A 23,305-nucleotide genomic window follows, 5' to 3' on the forward strand; every position below is an offset into this window, starting at 1 on the left:
AGTTTTCATAATAATAGCTTATAACACATGCCAGTTGTAATCCTCAGGGACCTGTCCCATGTGCTGTTTCGTTTGCCTTTACCACCTCCCTGATGTGCTAAAGGGGAAACTGTTGGATCCTCAGATGAAAAAATCAAGGCCCGCCGAAAGGCAAAAGGACATGGTCTTTAGAGACCAAGGAAAATGCACTCTAGTTGGCACTACCTATAGTAAATTTACAAAGAATGAATTATTTGTTCATTGATGTATTGCCAGCACAAGAAGGCACTCAAATATTTGTTGAATACGTTGAACAGAGCCACTAAACATCCAGTTGGAATATTTGTATTTCATAATGGTGCCACTTAACATGAATTACCTTAAAACATTTAAACCCAGTACTGATACTTTTGGTAGACCATCATCTCAGAAAGAGGCTATCGGAATATCATTACAGCTAAATTGTCACTCCAAAAAAAGTCATAAAAATAGTATGATAAATGCTTGGATGGAGGGAGGACGAGGTAGATGGTCAATTCAGCTGAAAATACAATATCTTAAAATCTAGGAAAGGATGAAAAGACTCGAAGATATTTCCTCAATTTATTATAGAAATCAAATTTCTTTATGTTTCCTGCTTTTGAAAATGCTTAAGTGGACATCCTTGAAGATTCAAATCTTATATTTCAAAAGGAACATGCCAAAGCAACTTCTAAAAACTAATTTGCCCACACCCACTCTCTGTCTCTGTACATCCATCCATTTACCTGTCCATCTATCATCTACCATCTGTCATCTATTTTTTCAACCCATACTAGAAGCACATGTCATTTGCCTTTCTGCCGTGTTACACATGCTTAAGAGGCCTAAGGAGGAGCTTTGAAAAGCCACCTTTATATTTTTCAGAAAGAAGAAATTGAATGGAAGACTGCCCTTTCATAATTAAGGAGGCCTAATATTAATGTTTTACAATATAGATTCATTGGGAAATAGACCAAGTTACCCATTTCAGCTAAACCTGTTGAATTGGCCACAAATAGTTACAATTTAAATTTACTAAGAACACATGCAATATATGCTATAAGAGTACAGTTTACCTCCCAGCTGAAGTGAAGTCAGTAAGTATTTCATGGGTGTTGGACAGCAACCAATATTGTTTTGTTCACTCCTTGGAGAGACCAAAATATGGCTCACTGCATGACATGGCAAAGAGTTGGGGGACTATGGAGAGGTGGTCCCAGCTTGAGTCCTGGTAGCACCACTAAGAGGGTAGGTGGCCTTAAGCAGTAATCTACTGTAATCTCCTAATTTCAGTCCTCACCTGGGAAGTGAGGTAACAGTACCTTCTCATAAGGTTGTCCTGAGGATTCAATGAATTAACATATGCCAGCCTTTTGGAACAGATAGTTAGCACTTAAATGTTCTCGTTTTTATTGTCGTTGTTATTGATAATATTCTTCCACAATTCCCAAGAGGACTATTATACGATGTTCTCATGTATAAGAAGTACTTGGGCATAAATAACCACCATTATGGCATAAAAGGAGAATGTTGGTGAAAACATTTTAAATGTGGTTTACCTTATTGGGAAAAAATGATAAACAGGAGGCCCAATCAAATAGATGCACAATAGTCCTAAAAATAAAAGTATCATTGCCTATTTACTCTAGATGCAAAAAACATCTAGGATGTTAGGCTAGGCTACTAACTTTAGCAGTGCTTCTTTATTCAGAAGATTCATTTGAACATCATGACTGTAACTTTCTCTTCTTTCTCGTGGTTCATCCTTTTCTCCCTCCAATCATCTTTGCTTATCCTGTAAGCACCTTGCACTTTTTTTTTTTTTTTAATATGACTAGTATTTCTTCAGGACACTCCACTGCCACAAATTCAAATGATAATCGCACATTGGTGCTGGGGTGCATGTAAGCAATTAGAATGCTGTAATTAAATTCTGCTGTGTATGTAATCTAATAATGCATACAGGTAAGTACAAAAGTAGAGAGCTGGGTTCTCAGTGTCTAATGACAGTTATTCATCTGTTCTCCAATTGTCTCACCTCCTATTTATCAGATGTGGGTGCCTTGGAACCTCCATGCTTATTAGTGGAACCTGACCTATTTAGGCTCCCCTTCTTGCATCCCGTAACGACTTGGCTGTAGATCACCACACCTCTCATTTTCAGAGCAGTCTCATAAACATTCACTCCCTTGCTTTGCAGCGATGTTGCTGCAAGAGTTTATTACAAGGATTCAGATACTGGCAGAATGGTGGAGCCAGTGCCTCTGATATTTGGCCACGTGACAATACCATTCTTCCTGGGATCAAAAGAAATAAAGCAGATCCTCCAGATCTCAGAATAGGGATGAAGTGAAAAGAATTGGGGGGGGCTTCCCTGGAGGCACAGTGGTTGAGAGTCCGCCTGCCGATGCAGGGGACACGGGTTCGTGCCCCGGTCTGGGAAGATCCCACGTGCCGCGGAGCGGCTGGGCCCGTGAGCCATGGCCGCCGAGCCTGCGCGTCCGGAGCCTGTGCTCGGCAACGGGAGAGGCCACAACAGTGAGAGGCCCGCGTACCGCAAAAAACAAACAAACAAAGACCAAAAAAATACAACAACAACAACAACAAAAAATGGTTTTTATTATCAACATGGACTCGTGGATTTCTTTTTATTCAATATATTGTAATCCCTTCTCTCATTCATTTTGATGCTCTAAAGGCTCCCACTACCATAGCCTTGGAATCGGCCGTTTTTCCTTTCAGTGGAGAATGCTATCTAGAAACCAAGGTCTGGTTTCTATGTAAACTAGTTGGAACTTCATCCCAAGAACAAAAATATGCACCACCTGTCCACCAAAAACCAACATGCATCGCACAAACCATACCTGGGCTCCACCATGAGAAAAGATGATCTGATTCACTTTCCCTTCTTTCTCATTTCCATATCTGTATATTCACTTTTATTATCCTCCCACAGCCAAACATTAATTCATAAACTTTCACTTTCTCTTTGTTCCCATGTTCATTGTGATCAAGTTTCTGAGAAGCAGTCTGTCCAGATACTTTGATCCTACTGCTTATATCTTTTTTTTTTTTTTTTTTTTTTGGTATGCGGGCCTCTCACTGTTGTGGCCTCTCCCGTTGCGGAGCACAGGCTCCGGACGCACAGACTCAGTGGCCATGGCTCACGGGCCCAGCCGCTCCGCGCCATGTGGGATCTTCCCGGACCGGGTCACGAACCTGCGTCCCCTGCATCGGCAGGCGGACTCTCAACCACTGCGCCACCAGGGAAGCCCTGCTTATATCTTTGAAACTGTGATACACACCCACAAAAACACCTGTACTTGTTTGCTCTTCTTGTAATGCTTTTTAGTTTTTGAAAGCCTCTTTATAGTTCATTTTTCTTTTTTTCCTCAAAACTCCGTGAAGTTGGGGGACAGATATATTATTTTCCTTTTACATTTTTAGAAAGTGATGCCAGAAACATAAAAGATTTTTTGATAAGTTTGCATATATATATATATATATATTCTTGTATATATATATATATATATACTTGTATATTTGTATATATATATATATATCCTTGATAACTAGGTACTATGCTAACAGTTCCCATAGCTGATAAAGCCTGAGCTATGTTCTCATAGTTCAGAAAGCCAGGATTCTTTATTCTGAGTTGAAAATCAAGGCAAATCAACTGTATAGTGAATCGAGAAACATAAGAAGCATTCCCTTTTTAAAAAGGAAAGATAATAATGCACCCATCGACATTTTCCTTCACTACTCTTTCAGTTGATATTCTACAAATGTTTTGAGTACCTGCTGTGTGTCAAGTGGTCCTGGAGATATAGCTAGGGTCAACATAGGTAAAAACCCATGCCCTAAGGAGCTTACCTATTAGGCAGAGGTGATGGTAGATAGGGAGAAAGACAATAAAGAAGATAAATAAGGTTATACTGCATTAGAAGGTGCAAACAGGGTCACCAAATACAGTTGCACAGATTGTGCACTGCCCCACTCTGTGCCCAATGGTACCATGGAGATCTTGGACCTAAGCAACTTAGGGTGAAACTGACATTAAGTAAGACGGGAAAGGCTGAGGGAAGATCAGTGGTTCTGTGGTTTTTTTTTTCTTTATATTGAAGTATACACATGCAAAAGTGTATATAATGTAATTGTGCAGCTCAATGAACTTTCACAAATTGAACACATCTGTGCAACTAGTATCACTATCAAGGAAACAAAACATTACCAGTACCTGAGAAGCCCCTGGCATGTTCTTCCAGTCATTAATCCCCCCACTACCATGACTTCTAATAGTATTTATTAGTTTGGGCTGACTTTGTATTTTATAGAACTGAAGTTATACAATATATGCTTTTTTTTTTTTTTTTTTTTTTTTTTTTTTGTGGTACACAGGCCTCTCACTGTTGTGGACTGTCCCGTTGCGGAGCACAGGCTCCGGACGCACAGGCTCAGCGGCCACGACTCACGGGCCCAGCCGCTCCGCGGCACTTGGGATCTTCCCGGACCGGGTCAAGAACCCGCGTCCCCTGCATCAGCAGGCGGACTCTCAACCACTGCGCCACCAGGGAAGCCCTGCTTTTTTAATATATGGCTTCTTTTGCTCAAATTGTTTTTGAGATTCACTCATGTTGTTGTGTGTCGTTACAGCCAGCTTACTCATTTTCCCTGCTGAATGGTAGTCCAGAGTATGAATATACCACAGTTCATTTACATAAATGGGCATTTGGGTAGCTTTGCAGTATTTGGTTATTATAAGTAGTGCTGCTGTGGGGATCCAAGTGCCTGCCCTTTAGTGGACATCTGTAAACATATCTATTAGTTGTATATCTAGGAGCAAAATTGCTGGGTCATAGTGCATGTGTATGTTACACTTTAGTGGACCTTGCCAAAAAGTTAGTCCAGAACTAACTTAAGTTGGTCCGCCAGCAGTGTATGGAAGGAGTGCTGTTTTGATGTGTTAAGTAAAATGTCTACTTTATTCAGTGCTCTCAGTTATACCACCATACATTGAAAAGAACTGCACCAAAATATTATTTGGAGACAATTTCGCTAGGTGCCTAGGAAATGGAAATAAATTAGCTAAAGTTTATTGGCATTATTGGCTTTGGTGAAGAAATTGAATACAAGTTAAATACACTAAAAATAATATCCTACACAAAGATAACCAGATTAATAGAATGAAAAAAAGTGGCCTATTTATGTTGGAAAATACAAAAAACCAATTATTAATCCTAAACCAGGATGTGTGTGATCTTCATGGTATATCATAAAACTTTATGATCGCTATAGAGCAATTTCAGTAGATACTTATTATGGTTCCAAAGAGGAAGGCAAATTACTGTATCTTTTTAAAAACTTGACAAGGGCTTCCCTGGTGGTGCAGTGGTTGAGAATCCGCCTGCCGATGCAGGGGCCACGGGTTCGTGCCCCGGTCTGGGAAGATCCCACATGCTGCAGAGTAGCTGGGCCCATGAGCCATGGCCGCTGGCTCAGCACGTCTGGAGCCTGTGCTCCGCAACGGGAGAGGCCCGTGTACTGCAAAAAAAAAAAAAAAAAAAAAAAAAAACTTGACAAGATTATTTTTTAAATTTCCTTAAAAACATAAATGGAAAAGAATGGCAAATATTATGGAAAGTTAAAGCCTTTTTCATATCAGATACTGAGACATATTATAAAGGAAGAATGATTAAATGTTATGGAACTACACAAAAATTGAACAGTGTCCCAGAACAAAGTAGAGAACCATATATATAATGATACATAAGGATGTAAGAAGCAGCATGGTAAACGGTGCAGAGAGAATAACATTGAGAGTCTTTGGGGGCTGCCCTTCATGATAAATGCTTTATAGTTATACTTTATGCTCTAAACAACTCAGTAAATTCAATATTATCATTCCCCATTGTGCAGAGGAGGAACTGAGTGAGTTTCAGAAAAAATTGCTTACTCAGGACCCCATAGATTCTTCCAATGTGGGAGGCCCAAGTCCAATCTGACTTCACAGGAGGAGAGAGCATATCAGAGGGGATGAGATTGAAGGACACAATTTCTGCCCCATAAACAAGACAAAGCATTAGTATTGGTAGCTCAAGTTAAACATAAATTCTTAAGTAGATAAGTGAACACAAAGGGTCAATTCACAGATAGGCAATAGCAAATAATAGGCAATTGCAAGGGAAATACTCAAGTTGGTTAGTAATCAAAAAATTGCAAACTGAAACAATTTTGCAGTATTATTTTGTACCTTCCTAATTAGCAAAAATAATTTTTTTGATATGATGTGGTTTATAAAAATATGTACATTTCCCTAAGATGAAAAATTAGTAAGCATATTTGATATCTTGATTCGGGTGATGGTTATATGAGTATATATACACATCAAAGTCAGATAACCCCTAGAAAATAGGAAATTGCCCAGGGAAGTATGGTTCTATGGCCTAGCAAGAGCTGCCTTGTTAGATGGTAGGTAGGTATTAAGTGTTGATGCGGCCTCTCCCCCAGCCAAATTGTATAAAAACTAGTCAGCCCATAGCTCTGGGCTTCTCTGGCCTGGCAGAGTCTTTCTTCCATGTAGGTGTGTCCATAGAAGGTGTTAGAGAGGCTCCCAGGAGCTGTATCAACTCACTCATTTGTGTCCTTATCCCATTGGGTCTTTGCACCGTTTGCAGGCTTACTGGTAAACTAAGGTGAGAGCATAGAAGCAGCGTCCAAGGCATCATTCTTGACAATTTTTGAACTTTAAGCAGACTTTGAAGTCTGGCCCAGCTCAGCAGTGGACACAGTTGACTACCAATGTTAAGAAGCCCCTTTCTGTCCCTCTGTAGTCATTGATTCTCTCTGGTTCACATCTTCCCAATGTCACCCCCAGAGAGAGAGAGCTTTCTTCCCTTAGTTCTAATTTGGAAAATCCCTAGGAAGGTCTTTGAACCCTCTTCCATCACTTGCCCACAGAAGGATGATTGTATTTCCATTATATCCAGTAAGGAGAGAAGCAATTCTCCAAAAGAATGGGATACTCTGCTCAGAAAGGGTGTTGGGGTACGAGGCAGTCGAGACAAATAGATATCCAACCCTCCCGGAAAATACATCAAGTTTTTAACAAACTTATTTTGAAGTAATTTCAAACTTACAAAAGAGTTGCAGAATAGCACACACACACACAAAATGTATGTCTATCAAACCAAATTCACCAGTTGTTGACATTTTCCACATTTGTACTGGTGCTCTCTGTGTGTCTCCCCCACCTCCAAATGTGTGTAATTTTTTTCTGAACCATTTGAGAGTAAGTTACACTGTTTACCCCTAAATGTTTCACGGTATCTTTCTTAGAATAACGGACATCTCTTACAGACCCATATAACAATGATCACATTCAGAACATTTAACATTGAACCATTCTATTGCCTAATATGCAGTCCAATTGTATCAGTAGTGCCTTTATAACAACTTTTCCTCTTGATCCAAGATAACACACTGCATTTAGTTGTTATAACTCTTTGGTCTCCTTTGCTTTCAAACAGTCCCTCAGCCTTTCTCTGGCATTCATTGCACAGACGTTTTTGAAGAGTATGGGCCTAGTGATGTATTTTTGGCAGGAATACTACCCAGCGGTGTGCTAGAACCAGTTAGTACCATCTATGAGAGCCAATTCTCACATCTCTTCCCAGCTCCACGTTCTGTAGTATCATACTGATAGCTTGAAATCAGCCAGGGTGGGAATGTTCACACCATGGAAATCAACAAATGCTACGCATCAGAGCTTGTACCCCCTCCCCCACTTCTGGTTGTGAAACTTTTACATTTAGCAGCACAGCACTGTATATAGACGAAGTTATATCCTTCTCAGAACATATCAGGAGGCACATGATGCTGGTCTTCCCAGTTATTGGTGATATCTCATCCCTTGGTTAAGATGGTATCTGTCGGGTTTCACCATTGAAAAGTTACCATTTCCCCTTTGTCATTAATTCTCCCCTATGGAGAGATCCTTTGTGATTATGTACATATTCTGTTTCTCATCTTTCACCCAATAGCTTTTATTTATTGAAGAGTATTGCCTGAATCAATTAGTACTATGACTGTTGCAAATGGTAATTTTTTTTATCTCTTTCATTTCTTCTACATGTATTTGTTGGTGTTCTACAGGTTGTTTATGTTTTTGTTTTTTGGTAGACTTAACCCTAAAATAGATGATTAGCAGTAGACTTGGAAACAAACTGAAGTTTCTCAACATTTTGTCAAGCAGTTCTCCATCCTGAGTATCTGTGACCAAGTTATTCATGTTCATTGCTGTAGTGCAGAATAAGTTTCCATGGAGTACTATCAATACATCAATACAGAAAATGCAGCATGGGTCTTCAGAAATAGTTTTCCCATTCTGTATGAGTGTGTATGTTTGATGGTGACATACTATCCTACCAACAGTGGAGGTGGCATTTGGAGTCATTTTTCTGATTTTACCTGATTCCAATTTTTACCCAAAGAAGATTCCTGGTGAGATTTGCACTGGAGTTAACTAAAGCACGATAAAGTTGCAGGAGTCCAGAGTCAACATGTGCCGTAGGATTGAGCAGTACACTTCTTGCTCCTGATCCTCAGTGCCACCATCTGTAAAATCATAGGAGTCATATTTTCACAAAAGTCCCTTTCAAGTTCAAAAACTTTCTTTTTTTTTTTTTTTCGGTACGCGGGCCTCTCACTCTTGTGGCCTCTCCTGTTGCGGAGCACAGGCTCCGGACGCACAGGCTCAGCGGTCATGGCTCACGGGCCCAGCCGCTCCGCCACATGTGGGATCTTCCCGGACCGGGGCACGAACCCACATCCCCCGCATCGGCAGGCGGACTCTCAACCACTGCGCCACCAGGGAAGCCCTAAAACTTTCTTTTATTCTGCTTTCCTACTTGGGAGTCAAAACCTAGAGTTCACCTCATTAGCATGATGTCTTGGTCAACTGAGCAGACAAGTCAAGGACCAAAAACGAGATGTCCAAGGTGGAGCCTGAACCCAGTGACCTAGTGATTGAATCCATAATCCTGTTAAATGAGCTTTGGGAGTATAGCACCAGCACTTGATACTGTTTCACGTTACCTCTGTGCATTCAGCCACATCCCCTGATTCACTCCTCTGCTTCTCTTTGTTTATCCTTGACAATCATGGAAACCCACTGAAGGATCCCATTACCTCTGTCTTTGAGGTGATCCCTTTCTCAAGTGTTAGCTTGCCCAGTACCTATAAGGTTACCTCGGTTGCCATGGTTGTAAGTAAAGGAAATGTTCTATCCAAGAGCAGGCTGCAGTTTCTAAAGAAGTTTTACCCTTCAGACATGAAACTCCAGAGTTCTGTATAAGTCTTAATTAAATTTCACCCTATGAAATCGCTGAGAACCAGGCAAAATAGTATTATTCTTGATTAATCCATTGTTTGGTGAACTCCATGCACAAGTCAGGTAACCTTGACAGTCACTTTTAGAACTTAAAATATGTTGCCTTGTATTTCCAGAACAGTGGTTAACTGAAAGGTGAGGTAGGGACTAAGATGTGTAAAAGAATGTGGGGCTTTGCCAAACCACACATTTTCCTCTCTTCCTGGAACGAGATTTCTCAAAGGCCCTACTGTTCCATCCCACCATTGCCTTCCTCCACCAGAATTGTATTGGGGCCACTTGTGTAGGTGAAAAAGTCCACAGGCAAGCTTCGTATTTGCTTGCCCTCTCCCCTGGAGCTGTCTGAGCCTGGTACTTTTCATGCTTTAGCTCCTCATTTCAGCATTTTTAATATTTGATGACCCTTCCAATATAGAGAAATATTTGGCAACTTCCTTAAGAGTATCTGTTTGAGGTCTTTTAATTTACTAACCTGAAAAGTTGGTGTTAAAATATTGTTCCAGTGACTCATCTAAGGTTCTGAGGAGGCAAAGGGGTCCCAGGGTGTCAGAGGAGTTGGCAATAATTTTCAATATATTTTATTCATCTTCAGTTTTTTTTAAAACAATATTTGAACTAACGCACTTCACCTCTGATTTTAAGACAGATTTGACTTTAACGAGTTCAGGTCTAATTTAAACTCAAACATGTTCTTGAGTTCCCCTGCGAAGCCCTCACCCCCATGCCCCACATGAGTTTCTATTTCTTTGAAGATAAGGAATTTAGCTTTTCTAAAATTTAATCTCGATCAACACCCACCTCACTTGTTGGATTAACTGCTTCATCATCTTTCACCAGATTAGACAATGACTGTCTCTTGCCTGAAAGACAGAGGGCAATTGATTTCTGCAATCAACCTGGCTTCTCTTTGATTTTATAATCTGTTTCTAGAGATTATAGGCGAGCTTTGAATTCCAAGGCTCTGGGCCTGTCAGCTTTTGAAGCGAAAAACTTTGAAGCAGATCCACTGCCTCAGGTTTCAGAAGGGATGCTTAGTTGTTGGAGGATGAAATATAAGGGAAACACAGGTAATTATCACTGCTGACATTGTAATATCCCAGGTTTGGGGTTTGTTTATTTTATTTTAACGCTTCTAAAAGAATTATTGTTATTAGTTTTGGGGTTTTTTGTTGTTGTTGTTGTTGAGAAGCCCAATCAAATCACTTGGCCACGTGAGAGAAAAGCATAAGCCTTCCAGAAATTCTCAGTGAGCTAACTGCTTCTGTAAACCTACCTAGTGTGCATTTAGTTTAAAACTACTTAATTACTCACCACTGATGCACTTGGTATAATTACAAAACTCTCCAGCTCAGATTCAACAGGTAGAAAGGAGAAAGAAAAAAAATGTAGGGCAATTTCCAGACCCATGTTCTTAAACACTATGCACTTTGAAGTACTAATTATACAGGATTTATGCAAGGAGGGGGTTATATGGAATTGTTTCAGCATGTGTTAATACTTACAAGCTAGCATCTCACCAAAAAAAATTTTTTTAATAAAGACCCTGCTCTACTACTCAATGTTGTAATTTATCACAATGCAATAATGGTATTTACATATCATCACATTTAACAAAATAAATGAAGGTGCACGTGAGTATTACTGACAGAGGCAATATTCCGACACAGTTATGCATCCGTACCAGGCAACTGAAGAAGTATTCCTGCTAGTTACAGCTCAAACTCCTATTTTTCTTTGGGATCTTAAAGCCTGAAAAAATAAAATAGTGGAGGGCTTCCCTGGTGGCACAATGGTTAAGAATCCACCTGCTAATGCAGGGGACATGGGTTCAATCCCTGGTCCGGGAAGATCCCACATTACGTGGAGCATCTAAGCCCGTGCACCACAACTACTGAGCCTGTGCTCTAGAGCCCGTGGGCCACAACTACTGAGCCTGCGTGCCACAACTAGTGAAGCCCGCACACCTAGAGCCCGTGCTCTGCAACAAGAGAAGCCACCGCAATGAGAAGCCTGTGCACCGCAACAAAGAGTAGCCTCCGCTCGCCACAACTAGAGAAAGCCCGCGTGCAGCAACAAAGACTCAATGCAGCCAAAAATAAATGAATAAAATAAATTTTTTAAATAAATAAAATTTAACAAATAAATAAGGTGGGGGGGGTCGAATGAATACCAGATTTCCTTCTGGGAATGAAAATGTTAAGAAAATATAGAAAAAAAATAAAATCATGGAAAATTGATAAATTAGGGTTCATCAAACTTCAGTATAAAGCAACATAATTTTTGTCTCAAGCATTTGCTGTAACTGGTTCTTTTAAAAAATTTTTAATTTATTTATTTGTTTTTGGCTGTATTGGGTCTTCATTGCTATGAGTGGGCTTTCTCTAGTTGCAGCAAGTGGAGGGCTACTCTTCGTTGTGGTGTGCGGGCTTCTCATTGCGGCGGCTTCTCTTGTTGAGAATCACGGGCTCTAGGCACGTGAGCTCAGTAGTTGTGGCACACTGGCTTAGTTGCTCCACGGCATGAGGGATCTTCTCGGACCAGGGTTCGAACCCGTGTCCCCTGCATTGGCAGGCAGATTCTTATCCACTGCTCCAGGGAAGCCCTGTAACCAGTTCTTAAGACTTTACATTTTCTCTACAACAGTATAAATATTAATTCAATAATGTCTCATTGATACAGAAGTAAAACATTTTTTAATAATATTTGCATTGTGTGTGTGCCAAAATAACTGCTATGACACAGGAAAACACTGAACAAACTAATCTAAGAAAATCAGAGCTTCAGAATGAACTTGGAGAGGTAAAAATTATTCATTTAGAAGCTGCCTGAATTTTCAAAGTCATGTGTGTTCCTTCCAGAATACTGCTCTCAAAACACAATTTCCCACAGCTAATTAAAGTGCTGGCGCGCGCGCGCACTCTCTCTCTCCCGCTCACACACACACACACACACACACACACACACACACACACACACACAATGTGGCTTCCCCTTAACCCTGGATACGTCTCTCCACCCCCCCTCCCTTCCCCCTGCAATGGTATGATCTGCGTTCAATCCTAAACTGAAGGTACCAAGCTGTGACAGCTTCCCCAACTCCACAGCCATTTGCTACGACCTAGGGCAGCCTGTGTTCAGTGATGCTTTCCTTTTCCACCGACAGGGGCAAATCGAAGTAGACAGCGAAACTATCTTCAGGTTAGCGGCGCTTATTTTACAGGTAAGAACTGACAAACTGCCTCTTACCCGCTCCTTTTGTTTGTTGGGTTTTGTGAACTGCCTGCACTTCTGAAACTTTTGCATGGGCCAGTGGCTGATGGCTTTTTAAAGCCTCCTGGTTCTTTGCCAGTATAAAATGTGAGCCACTGTTTTCTGTTATAGTGTAGTTTGCATGAGCGAGAGTGTGATATGTCTCAGAAGAAAATGAAACTTAGACTTCACTGAGGAAGAAGAGTTAAGACCATATTGCTGGCAAAGAGCTCCCGGTGGCTTGAATTTGGGAGGCTGCAGTTGTTACAACAGCTGTAATTTGCATTTAAATTTAGTAACTTTTGTATGCTTTTTCTTGAGGTGGAGTTAAAGAGCCCTTTAATTCTTAAAGGCACACATAGCCGAAAAACCAGTGTGTTCCATGCTGGTTTAAAAAAAGAAAACAGATGGCATGTGTTGATTTACCTGTGTCATGGTTTAAACAGTCTGAGTCCAGACTAAAAAGTGTGCTGCTCCGAAAGACAAGCATTTATCTCGTGATCTTCAAAACATTAAAGGAGAAATAATCATCTATGCTTTTTCAGATAGATTTGTCTCTTCTGTTAAAAACAAGAAATAATTATTGGGTAATAGCGATTTCTTAAATGCCACATTCTTCGCCAGGGTCATATGTAGGGAAGGTGTTCCTTGTGAAAAAGTTTTCAAAACAGAACTCAGGCATTTTAAGAGGGGAAAATGATGAGGAGTAAAATTCTTTTAGCTTAACATCAGTACAAATTGATCATCTATCTTTGTTTTTTATTTCAGGAAGCCAAAGGGGATTACACCAGGTATGGTTCCTTTTCTGATATTACTATGCAAAATAACCCTAGCTGAATCTTTTAATGCTATTTTAAATAACAATAGATGCAAATCAAAAGAAAGTAGATCCCCAGGCGAGAGACCGAGGTCTCTTTCCTCTTCAAATAGAGACCTATTCTTTTTGTGAATGAATCCGGGAATGAAGCTTTCCAAGCCAGAGTGACAGCAGATTGTACTCAGAAGTCCTCCAAAGTTCTATTTTCCATCATCTGTTAGCAAGATGAAGAAATCTATAAAAAACTTGGGTAGCCCGTGCTGATTTTTTAAACTTATAATAATCCTGTGTTTGAAGAATTATATCATAAGCACAAAAGGATTAAATCCATCAGCTGCTTAGTTAAGGGATTAGTAGGGGCTTTCTTTTTGCAGCTGCCCTAAAGGGGCCTCACCCTTCATATATTTGACCTAACAGTTGTATTGTTGCCACAGAGGCACTTACTGCTTCCAACTGCCTAACTGGCCAAATCATTAGAGAGTGTTTATATTTGAATTCACCCTCTATCTGCTCCATTCTGTTCTTTTAATGCAATAGTTGGAGGTTGGGGTAGTAGAAGGGGTTAAAGGTGGAGGCAAGACCTCCAATTCGAAGCAGCTCACAGGCCAACGACCCACAAAGCCTCGCCTCTACAGTGTTAATGTTCCACTGCTGGTAAACCTTACCTGTAGATTATTTACAGATCAACTAGTACTCATTCCCAGCCAAGTCTTTGACTAGTGTGCTCCTTAACAGGCTGATAACCAAGTAATGCCTTCCAGGCTTGAAAACGTCCACTCATGGAGTCATGCTTCACCTCAGAAACTCCAAGCACTTTCCACATCTGCCCATTTAATGTGGTAGAATGACTGAGGCTTCCACTTAACACTCCACGATCCACTCACCACACTCTCCTTTTAGCTCTGTTGTGTGCTATATTATTTTTAAAATTCTTTTAGGTTAGGAAATACGCTTTGAAGGAATCATACAGATCAATGAACACCAAACTTTTTTTAATTAAAAGAAAATGTCAGGGCATGAAAAGAGGATAAATTAGTCTCTAGGTCATTAACATCAAGAGCGGCTGTGTTCTCCACTCTTGTCTTCCCTGGAGGAGCTATGTTTCCTGGGAAGATCAGATATGTGAGGAATTCCATCGTGTAGGGGGTGAGTCTGAAGTTGATTTATAAATGAGGGCTTCTGAGCCAACAGCTCAGCCTCTGCTGTCTGTGAACCACTAACCCTTCCTCCCCCACTTTCTCCTGGTCAAGCGTGTGATGGACACCCTCTGAGCTTCATTTCCTCATCAGGAAAATGGCACCTCCTCCGTAGGTCTGTTGTGAGATTAACTGTATGTAAACATTGCGCAGGGCAGTCTCTGGCATGTAGCAAGCTCTCTATACACTTTGGCTATTATTATTAACTATTATAGTATCATTATTGCCCTCATCATTACCATCCTGTCCCATCTCTTGGCAACCTCTGGAGAGGCTTTTGGGATGTAGGAGGCTCTGAAGAAGCTGTAATCACGTGTCAGGGGAAAGAATCAAAGAGAAAGATTGATTCCACAAAACCTTCCTTAGGGAAGATCGCTTGCCTATGGCAGAAGAAGGCTTAGAAGGAACGGTCCTTGGGTAGTACAGACGTTTTAGCCCTAACATTTCAAGGTTGGTGAGTGAGTCTGGCCAAGCCCAAACCAATCCTTTTCCTTAATTTCAGTGTGTTCCTGGTGGTTTCCTGAGTGATTACTCGACTAAAGAAATGGAGGACACTGTTTTGAAATTGTCTAAACGACACTGAGTAGTAGAAAGAGCTTGGGACTAGGAATCAAGAAACTAGCACCATGACCCTGAATGCCCTCTGTCCATTCGCAGCCTCGGTTTTCTCATCTGTAAATTGGGGTTAAGGAAAATGGGACTTGGCAGGGTAGTTTTGAGGCTATGAGTGAGGTTTAAGGACTTTGTAGATTACAGTTTGTTTTACGAGCATTAGTTATTGCTGATGAGGGTGAAAGAAAGAATAGGAAATGTGAACTTTTGTTATTGGGTATATAATGAAGCGGAATTTCGGTTGACTGTCACTCGCCTTCCCTATCTGATCTCCTCCTCCCCTGAATGGAGAGGGTATATTTTTCCTCCAGAGTTTTGTTATAAAACGAATTTAAGAAAATCAGGCCAAAAATTTTAAAATACCATGCAGCAGTGTTGTGTAGTGGTCAGAGCAAAGACGATAGAACCAGAAAACCTCACCCAAATCCCAGGTCTGCCACGTATTACCTGTATAATCTTGAACAAGTTATTTAAACTCGCCGAGCCTCAGTTTCCTCATCTGTAAAATGGGACTTATACTAATGGTATACACCCAATAGAATTGCTATGATGACTAAATGAATTAATATATGCAAAGTACTTAGAATGGTTCCCGTGGTCGCCTCTTTCATATTCCATCAAATTGATGGACATAATTTATCACTCCCCTGTTGTCTTAAATATGAATTTTTTCCCATTTTTTGCTGATATAAATAATTCTTAGATTAACATCTTTGTGTAGTTGGGGTTGGGGTTGTCTGTGATTTTTTTTTTAAAGATTGTTTTGATTGGGACTATTTTTTAAAGTATTTTTTGAGCTTGTTACAATATTGCTTCTGTTTTATGTTTTGGTTTTTTGGCCCTGAAGCATGTGGGATCTTAGCTCCCCAGCCAGGGATCGAACCCGCACCCCCTGCATTGGAAGGTGAAGTCTCACACACTGGACCTCCAGGGAAGTCCCTGTGATTATATTCTTAAGTGATGTTTCTCAGGTGGGGAACAAGCAAAGGGAAATTTCTCAAAGGAGGCAAAGTATGAACCGCTGAAATGGAATTTATGCATTCTTGATACCACTAAACTAAAATTATACAAACTTCATAGCTTTATCCAGTGACATCTACTAAATGCCTGAAATGGGTCCGCACCCATCTAGGCAACTAGGATGCAGAGGTGCTTAGGCAGGGGCCTTCCTTCCAGAGAATTTGACTTTCTATCAAGAGCTACCTCAGTGGCATTTCTGAATTCCACTTCTCTGTTTGTTTACATGTCAGTGGCTGCAGCTCTTAGCTTTTAGAACTTCACTGAGGTTTAATTGTGGATCAGAAAAGGTCCCCAATTATTACCCTCCTAGACCAGGGCAATGTGGCCTTTTCAATTAAAACAGTGATTGAACACCTAATTCTTGAGGCTGCTCTGGTCCACCCACTTCTGGTGAATATCTTCTTCTTTCTCAAATTTAGAATTTCCAAAGCTGAACCCACCACCATCCCAGCCCCCAGACCAACTCCTCCTCCACTGTTTCCCCTGGAATAACCACCATTCTCTCTTGAATCATCTCGAGGGATTTTCTCTTTTCCCTCCCACCTTTTTCTCCATCTGTCAGACAGCTCCCTTCTTTCCTTGTCTTTATCAGAACGCTGGCTTTCTCAGCCCTTAGTCTCCTCCACGCAGCCTGACTGTAAAAGTATGTGTGTGTGTGTGTGTGTGTGTTGTTTCTCTGACTGCTTTCTATGACATTATTTTAAAAGTCAGCGCCTGATTTCATTCAATTACCACTACAGTTATTATCATCACCATTTAACAAATAAATAGATGAGAATTTTAGGACCAAAGCAACTATGTCACATAGCCAGTAAGTTCCCAGATCTGTTCTGATTCTGTTGTATACTACCACCTGCACATAACCCCCTGGTATCTTGCTAAGACATAAATGTGATCATTGTTGTTGACTTCCAGACATCTCTTACAGTTGCTCATTGCACAGACACCCATCTTCCAAAACCCTAACTTGGCATTCAAGGCCCCGCATAATCTGAATTATACATTTTAACCTCCCATAATCTACTGATCATGCTCCTTAATGTCTGTTCCTGCCTCTCTTCTCTTTTCTGCACATACCCCTCTCTTTTCTTCACATGCCTTCACTGTTTCGCCTTTATGGCTTTGCTCAAACTCTTCTTCCTGGAATGCCTTTAAAAACAACAGTCCTAAAAAAAACAAAACAAAACAAAAAAACCCACAACAGTCCTCTCCTATTTTGTTTCCTGCCCTGTTTCCTTGAGTATTTTAAGTTAACATTATCATGACCAGTAGGAAACCTTGCTCTCTGAAAGTTAATTAAAATAGTGGCATGGGGACTTTTTTCTTTAAATAGTTGACAGCCTGAATTTCCAAGTCAGCCCTTAAGCTGCAAAGATAACAAGCTACTCCGGTAACAAAACACAGACAAACACAGGATTCCTGAAAGCTGACACGGCAAGGAGGCAAGGTTTCATCCCTGAGCCAGCCACAAATGAGTCTGTAAAAGCAAAGTATTTTCTTTTCTTTTTAAGATCCTGAAAAGGTGGAAATTACTAAGGGAACTATGTGACTCGGGCACTTTTTGCTTAGAAGAAAGAGTGAGTGACTACAATTTACAATTCAGTACTGGGTCACCATGAGGGCATATTGTCACCTAGCTTCAAATGGGAAGGAATAATTCACAATTTACAGCTGTGCCCCTGGGAGTAGCTGTTTCCCATGGGAGAGGAACTTCCCTGGATGCCTTGAGAGTAGTTAATGAAGGGAGGGGGAAACAATCAAAGACTTTAAAGGACTTCTTCTCCTACTCTTACACCTCTAGAGCACTTAAAGCTCTGAAATATCATTCCATTTCCGGGACCTTTAAAATCAGTTACAGCGATAAAAATAGCAGCTCCCGTGGGCTAGGTGCTGTGCTGTGTATGTCCTTATTCACATCAATGGGGAGGCAGGAGTGAAGACAAGAGCTTAGGAATTTAATTGACCAGGCACTTGCTGTATTACTGTGGGAAACTAACCTCTCGAACTCAGTGTCTTTGTCTCTATTACTTGGTATTACTATTATTATTGTTAATATGTTTAACCTTTCCACCAATCCTGTGATGACAGACACTACTGATATCCCCATTTTACAGAGAGGGAAACAGCTTTGGAGGGAGTACGTAGTTGACTGTCTAGGTCACATGGCTTAGAGAGTGTCCCAATTAGGACTCCACGCCTCATGCTTTTGACCTTTCTCAGGAGTCTCCTTTTTTGTATCCTAACACAAACTTGTAAGAATCATTACCTTCCTTGCTGGCAGAACAAAGAAGGCTGACTTGACAGAAATTTAACGTGTCTGTCTGACTTCAGGCCAGGGCTTTAATGAATCAGCAAAACACTTTTGTGAAAAACCTATTAAGAAATGGCTTTTCTCTCTCCTGGTGTCATGACTCTATTTTAAGGTTTGACTTAAAGATACAAATGGGTTCTTTTATTAATCAGTTCAGCGCATTAATATTTCATTTATTTTTAATGATTTGTAAATAATTCTACGCGTCAGGCTGTTTTACATGTTTTACAAACATTAACTCATTAATTGTCGTCTCCATCCATGAGGTTGGTGGACTATTATTCCCACGTTACAAGTGAGATTAAGAAATTTTGCGTGGATTATATTTATATTACCATATTATGGTTTAACACTTCCCCGTGGCTTGGCCCGATGTTTAGAGTTGCTATGTTGAATAAACAAACAAGATAACAACACATAGGGAACCCCAGACAAATGAGTGTGGGAAATACGCGGTTAAAAGCGAAACAAAGTTCTTTTCGTTGAAGTTCGAATCTGCTCATGTGCATGGCGGATCTCCCAGAAGAAGACACATAATAAACAGTGTTTCCAACACTTATTTGTCCCTGATGTGTGAGCCTCCTGCCAAACCAGTGTTCTATGGACTTCACTTTGTGAAGCAGGGGATTATTTATTTGCTGAAAGCTCAGTATTAAAATGCCTTTAAAAGATAAGCAGTTTTGGCAAACCTTTTCTTTATACTCCTTGCCAGATAATTGCATCCCTCGATTTTAATTCCAGTAACTCTTGAGGTAAACATTCATCAAGTTCTGAACTTGCTTTTTCTGAAGAGCCCTGAATTTGGAAGGAATCGTCCATCCCATACGGTGGGTGCTTTTTCATCTGCTCTATGCAGAGAATGTTAGGGCTGCCCAATATTATGTATTGGAACCCTCATTTCATAGCTGATGAGCTAACAAGTGACATATCCATGACAATTCAGGTTGACAGGACCAGACCTACAGTCCCCAGGTCTCCCTGACCATCTCAGATTTACCATCTTGTCTTACACTTGTATCAGGAGGCCTCCATGGATCCTTGCTGTCCCTGATAGAAGGCAGTGAGGACAGCAGGCCGTGGACTCTACCATGGTAAGTGGTGTTATCACTGGAGTGGCCCCGAGTCTAATATTAGTCACTTGAGGACATAGCTTAAGAGTGAGAAGGCCGGAAATGAGCACTCAATCAGCAGTGCCTTTGGAATACCTTTTCTTCTTCTCATTGCTCGACCTTACTCACCCTCGTAGACTGAACACCTAATACCTACAACGTGAGAGGCATTGGACCAAGCAAGGGCTGTGATGGTGGCAGACTGAGTTTCCGGCCTTCCTTTTATTCCAGAGCCACAGTCCTTCTACATCTTTTATAAGAGACACCAGAGAAAGGCCTGGGCCCTGGACTCAGACAGGCAGGCATGAGGCTGAGTGAGACAAGCCCTCCTCACCTGCTAGTGGTGTGACCTTGAGCCAGTTTTAAAGCCATCTGAACCTAAGGTCCCTTTTCTTTCAGAGATTCGTTGTGAGGATTGAGTGAGATCAAGCACCTTGCAGGGTGCCCGGTACAGAATGGAGACTTAGTACTTGGGAGTTTGGTTCCACTAAGTCCCATCTAGTATACTGAGATGCATTTTAGATGATGTTGCTGCTGTTGTTTTATCATCGTAGCCATTTTTAAGTGTACAGTTCAGTGGTATTAAGTACATGCCCATTGCTGTGCAACCATCGCCGCCTCCGTCTCCAAGATGTGTCATCTTGCAGAATGGAAACTCTGTGCCCATTAAGTGATAACTCCTCTCCCCTCCACCCCCAGCCTCTAACAGCCGCCATTCTACTTTCTGTGTCTATGAGTCTGGCTTTTCTGGATGCCTTATGGAAGTGGACTCATGCAGTATTTGTTTTTTTGTGACTGGCTGCTTCCACTCAGCATGACGTCCTCAGGGTTCATCCGTGTTGTGTGTCAGAATTTCCTGTACTTTTAAGGCTAATATTCCATTGTATGTATGTACCACTTCGTTCATCCATTCATCCATGGATGGATACTTGGGCTACTTCCACTTCGGGGCTCTTATGAGTAATGCTGATACGAACAAAAATAGGTAAACATCTCTTTGAGACCCCGATTTCAGTTCTTTGGGGAAGAGAGATGCATTTTTAAGAAGAATCCCTGGCTTCCAGGTAGTTAAGTATATTCTGCTGTTCCTTGGAGTGGGGGTGGGGTGAAGGCATAGGAATGGAGGATGGATGTCAGATCCTTGTTCTAAATCATCAGATCTTACTTACCAAAATTAATACTTGAGGAGCCCAATACTTACATTAAAATATTGTTGTAGGTGAATATTTATCTCCATGGAAAAATGATTACAATGTAGGAAGTAGGTAAGAAGCATATGTATTATCCATTTTTATAAAAAAATTACATATACCAATATGTTCAAATACATGATACAGATATAAAAACTGGTCCTTAAGCTGCAGCATTGTGCAGGAGCCCCTAAATTTTGTTGTTCATACAGCCCCTTTCATTCTCAATATACATATACTTTTAATTATTTATTTAATTCTATAGTTATGTACATGTAGAACTATATTGACATCACCTACATTATAAAATATTCACAAAAGAGTAATGTATCAAAAGGCAAGAGATAGAGCAACATGTTCCAAGAATGAATAAAAATGAATATCATTAGAAGTTCTAGTATTGGGAATTCCCTGGCAGTCCAGTGGTTAGGACTTGGCGCTTTCACTGCTGGGGCCTGGGTTCCATCCCTGCTCGGGGAACTAAGATCCTGCAAGCCACGTGGTGCAGCCAAAAAAAAAAAAAAGAAAGAAGTTCTAGTATATTCTTTCTGCACACCTACAGATCTCTCTACCACATAGACTGTTGTAGAGTGGATTCTGAAGTTAGGCAAAGCTGAACTGGATTCCAGACCCCACTTCTCACTGGTGAATAATCTTAGCTGAGTTACTGAACATCCCTAAGCTGCAGTTTCCCATCTATCAGTGGGAATAATTACAGTTCTTTTATAAAAAAATTTTTTGATTGAGGTATGTTTTTTTGATTGAGGTATGTAACATTATATTAGTTTCAGGTATAGAACATAATGATTCAGTATTTGTAAATATTGCAAAATGATCACTGCAATAAGTCTGGTTAACATGCAACACCATATATAGTTACAAAATTTTTTTTTTTCCTTGTGATGAGGACGTTTAAGGTCTACTCTCTTAGCAGCTTTCAAATTTGCAATACAGTGTTAATAGTGCATTGTGCACTGCCTGGCTTATGGTAGGGGTAAAAAAAATTAAGCTGCTACTATTGTCATGACTAACAGTTGTCTTGGGATGGTGGCGATAGAAATGTTTACAATTTTCCTTCTTCTTTGCATGTCAGTGTGTTTTCATTTATTGAAAATGAAAATATAGTGCTTATGTCAGAATTTTTTAAAATGTTATTTTGTCTTGTTAAAAAGCTCAAAGCGTAGCACAGTGACCTACAGATATCCTGCACTGCATCCTTTTTCAAAATGAATGTAAGATTCATGGAACACTACCCACTTGGCCTAACGGAAACTTCCCAAACCAAGGCTTAAAGCCCTTCCCTGCCACCCCAGAGCAGCAAGCCTGTGATTCCCCCCCTTATATGGGAGGCCCTGTCCAGAACCTGCTGGCCCCAAGGGGCCTGCGTGCCTTTGTGAACAGGCTCATTCAGTTCTCAGCACAGGCGCCTGAGGCTGGGCAGGCAGAAAGGAAGCAATTAGGACAGTGGAAACCTACCAGGGAAAAAGCTGTTGGCAGGGCAGACTTCATGGATGTGTGACCTGTGCAGTCACACAGGGCCCTCTGCTTGGAAGGACCCCACTGTTGGTTTGATGCTCTTCTGTCTTGAACTCTTGAAATTCTCCATGATTTTTTCACAAAGAAGCTCCACATTTTGATTTTTCATTGAGCCTTGCAAATCGTAGCTTGGTCCTGGCTGTTGAAAACTGTAAGGCCTTGAGAAGGCCCGGGTGTTGAATGGATTATTAAAGAAGGGGTCCTCTTGTAGGTGTCTAAACGGGTACTCCACTGAGGAAGCTGGAACCACACAGAATTCTGCACAACAGCCTTGTTGCATATATGTCTGGGAACCTCTTATGCTTTTCTGATTTCAGTATGTATGATCTCTCAGGTCTGAAGCATGGGGAGTAACAACCTTGACTTCATAAGGGCATTGTGAAAATCAAGAGAGAAAATGCACGTGAAAGGGTTAGAACACTGCCTGACACCTGGAATACTCATTTTCAAAAGCTTCCTAAATACTCAGTTGCTATCCTGGTATCAACAATATGAGCTAGGTAGTATCATTATGCTTATTTTATTTAAAAATTTTTTTTCCTGATGTTTACATTTTGTACTTCATTTATTTATTTGTTTTTGGCCACACCCTGCGGCATGCAGAATCTTAGTTCCCTGACCAGGAGTCGAACCCACGCACTCTGCAGTGGAAGCGCGGAGTCTTAACTGCTGGGCCACCAGGGAAGTCCCTAGCCTCATTTTATAGATGAAGATACTGAGGTTCAGAGAAGTTGAGTAACTTGCCCAAGTCATACAGCTGGTTACCATATGGAGTTAGGGTTTGAACTCAAGCCATCTGATGGCAGAGGTCATGCTTTTTTCACTCCACCATTGTGCACCCTGCTTTCATCATCGTCTATTGGGTGCCAGGTAT

General features: G+C 40.9%; 1 protein-coding gene across 11 annotated transcripts in view; it reads left to right on the top strand.

The window, feature by feature from the left end:
- The window catches only part of FRMD4B (FERM domain containing 4B), a 333,168-nt gene that overhangs the window by 248,441 nt on the left and 61,422 nt on the right, over nucleotides 1-23,305 (top strand). For all 11 annotated transcript variants that reach the window (XM_067043674.1, XM_059077841.2, XM_067043676.1 and 8 more), the window contains 2 exons: nucleotides 12,555-12,611; nucleotides 13,409-13,431. In XM_067043674.1, coding sequence (XP_066899775.1) covers nucleotides 12,555-12,611; nucleotides 13,409-13,431 — 80 coding nt within the window. The remainder of the gene's footprint in view (nucleotides 1-12,554; nucleotides 12,612-13,408; nucleotides 13,432-23,305) is intronic.

Source organism: Kogia breviceps, chromosome 10 (assembly GCF_026419965.1).
Source record: "Kogia breviceps isolate mKogBre1 chromosome 10, mKogBre1 haplotype 1, whole genome shotgun sequence".
NCBI classification, from domain to species: domain Eukaryota; kingdom Metazoa; phylum Chordata; class Mammalia; order Artiodactyla; family Physeteridae; genus Kogia; species Kogia breviceps.